General features: G+C 33.3%; 1 protein-coding gene across 3 annotated transcripts in view; it reads right to left on the reverse strand.

The window, feature by feature from the left end:
• The window catches only part of LOC138030092 (rho guanine nucleotide exchange factor 28-like), a 61243-nt gene that overhangs the window by 29259 nt on the left and 29484 nt on the right, over positions 1 to 2500 (reverse strand). For 2 of the 3 annotated variants that reach the window (XM_068877963.1, XM_068877954.1), the window contains exons 14-16: positions 1528 to 1605; positions 972 to 1028; positions 757 to 796 (exon numbers count right to left, since the gene is read on the reverse strand). In XM_068877963.1, coding sequence (XP_068734064.1) covers positions 757 to 796; positions 972 to 1028; positions 1528 to 1605 — 175 coding nt within the window. The remainder of the gene's footprint in view (positions 1 to 756; positions 797 to 971; positions 1029 to 1527; positions 1606 to 2500) is intronic. The other variant, XM_068877972.1, reaches the window with a different exon arrangement.

Below are 2500 nucleotides of genomic sequence, written 5' to 3' on the forward strand. Positions count from 1 at the left end.
GCACATAAGGAGACACATAACATCATATAATTATTATTGTCCCATTAACTCTAAGTATCAAGTACATATTTGCAACAACAAGTCAAGATAGTGTTCATGTTACTTTTGGGTTTCACAATCATTTGTATTCCTCTTGTAGTTAAAAGATTTACTTGGTTAAAAAATTTTCAGACTATGTTCAGATTTTCTACCAAGGAAAATTTTAACTACAACATTTACTTGAAAAGTAGTGTTAAGAGGGCACTTTGTGATGCATATATACATTTAACTGTATTTATTCACAGAACAGGTGAAAGAGGAGACTTTGTGATGCTTTAAAAGTTGGCGTGCATCTTATTCCTTTCAATCCAAGATGCAATTAGATTGAGGATACTGGGGGGATCAAGAAAATAGCAACTCAGATCCTCCAGCATGACTATTCCAGGGGTGAGGGGTAGGGGTTGGGGGTGGTTGGTGTGGACGGAGGTTAACGGTACCTGCACAGCAGAAACAACAAAGCCTTTACAAAAATGGCCTAAACACTATGCTTTAGATAATGTTTATGTCTAAGGTTAGCCTTTTTGTAAAGGTTTGGGTTGTTTCAGGTATGGTACCCTTCACCCCCTTCCCCCCCTCCCCTACCCTTCACCCCCTATCCCTACTCCCAGAATAGTCATGATGCAGATCCTTCGAGTATTGGTTAAAGGAAGTTGTACACAATTTTTTTTGCACAGGGAAGCTTGAACACGATTAATTTAAGTATTAAAACATATGCACCTTTTCTGCTTCTTCCGAATCATCAGCACTTTCAGGGCCACTGAAAAAAATATATATTACAGCAATGTAACATGTTGCAAAAAGAACAGAATCTAATTCGTCTTTTTTCTCATTACTATTCCTATTACCCTTCTTGAAACTGCAGAATTAAGCACATAATTACAGTACTTTTCACAATATCTTAGACAAAAATCACTAAATCTTAAATTTCTTACTTTTCACCCGCACACTCTACCAGAGACAATCTGCTTTGTACTTTATGTTGTGACTCCCTGTAGCAAAAAACAATGATTTGCAATTAGGTGATTGAATGATTGTTGTACTTACCAACAAATCAAGGTTTCATTGGGATGATATACATTGTATTCAACATCTCCAGATATTGTTCATAATATCATTATTATTATTATTATTATTATTATTGTTGTTGTTGTTGTTGTTTTAAATAATGATTAAATTCTTGCACCAAAATACATAATAAAAACAATATCATACAAAAGAAAAAGAAATACAGTAAACACTTGCATTATTGCCACAACAAGTACTTTTGTTACTGCTAAAGTAGCATTCATAACTGCGATGATCTCAGCACTAAACTTATTTTTTTCCCTCAGTTCAAATGTATGTTTCTTAAAACAGTGTTGTTCATAATACCATCATTATCAATTTTTACCCGTAAATTGCTGTGGTTTAAACAGTTATACTTTGTTCACTTTTCATTGCCGATATTATGATTATTAACTCTTTACCTTAATTATGACTGTACTTTACCTTATCGTAGATAGAGCATGTAAGGAGTACCACTTCTTCACCCCTTTAGCATTTATGTGCAGTTGACGCTGTTTTTGACTGCACAGAACATTAACAGAACAAAACAGCTTACTGATTACTTGTCATCAACAGTGTTAAACTTTAAATTGTCAAATTTTAATTGTTACTCCATTATTTCAACATTATTTGTAATAAGTTGCAAACTGTTTCCTTCAAAACGAAAAAAACGCTTCAAGGTACATGTAGTTTGATTTAACAAAGTACAATCTTCAAGAATTGCAAGTTAGTCTCATCAGCCTTTGATTGTTTTTAATAAATTAATTAGTTAGTTTTGTAAGTTACTATTTAAGACTTCTTTGCACATATTTAGATAAAACACTACCCACCTAGATTAGCAATTGCTATTTGCGGGATGGTGTAGCCTTTACCATAATAATGTAATGTTTATCACTCAAGTTTAATTTGATTAAATTTTTGCAAGAAAACCAGGTTAACATTATTCATAAAGAGTATTACATGTATCAACTATAATAATTATTATTAAAATCACAACATTTTGATTGTGAGTCTGCAATTTTTCATGAGTGAAAGGTAAGGAGCCAAACATAAAATTTATACCGCCAGTACTGGTCAGTGAGTGACACATTAGTTTACCGCATGCTCAGCATCCAGGCTCTCTTTGTTTTCTCCTTGTGTGTGAATACTCACTCGGTTGTCTGCAATCGCTCTGATTTATTAAAGCCACAGTTGTGGTACGAATCGTGCTTTCAATCTACCGTTGCTCCATTCACTGGCATACGGTAAAAAATCAAAAATACAATAAGAATGATAAAAATATCCTTGAGGATATTAAGTGCTAATAGGAATTTATAGTAGAATTAAGTATAATTTGCCTGAGCATTTTTTTGAATAGTCTGCTTCACTTGTAATAGCAGTGTGCCAGGAATCCAATGTTTTTCTTGCACAGAAATTT

Source organism: Montipora capricornis, chromosome 2 (genome assembly GCF_036669925.1).
Source record: "Montipora capricornis isolate CH-2021 chromosome 2, ASM3666992v2, whole genome shotgun sequence".
NCBI lineage: Eukaryota > Metazoa > Cnidaria > Anthozoa > Scleractinia > Acroporidae > Montipora > Montipora capricornis.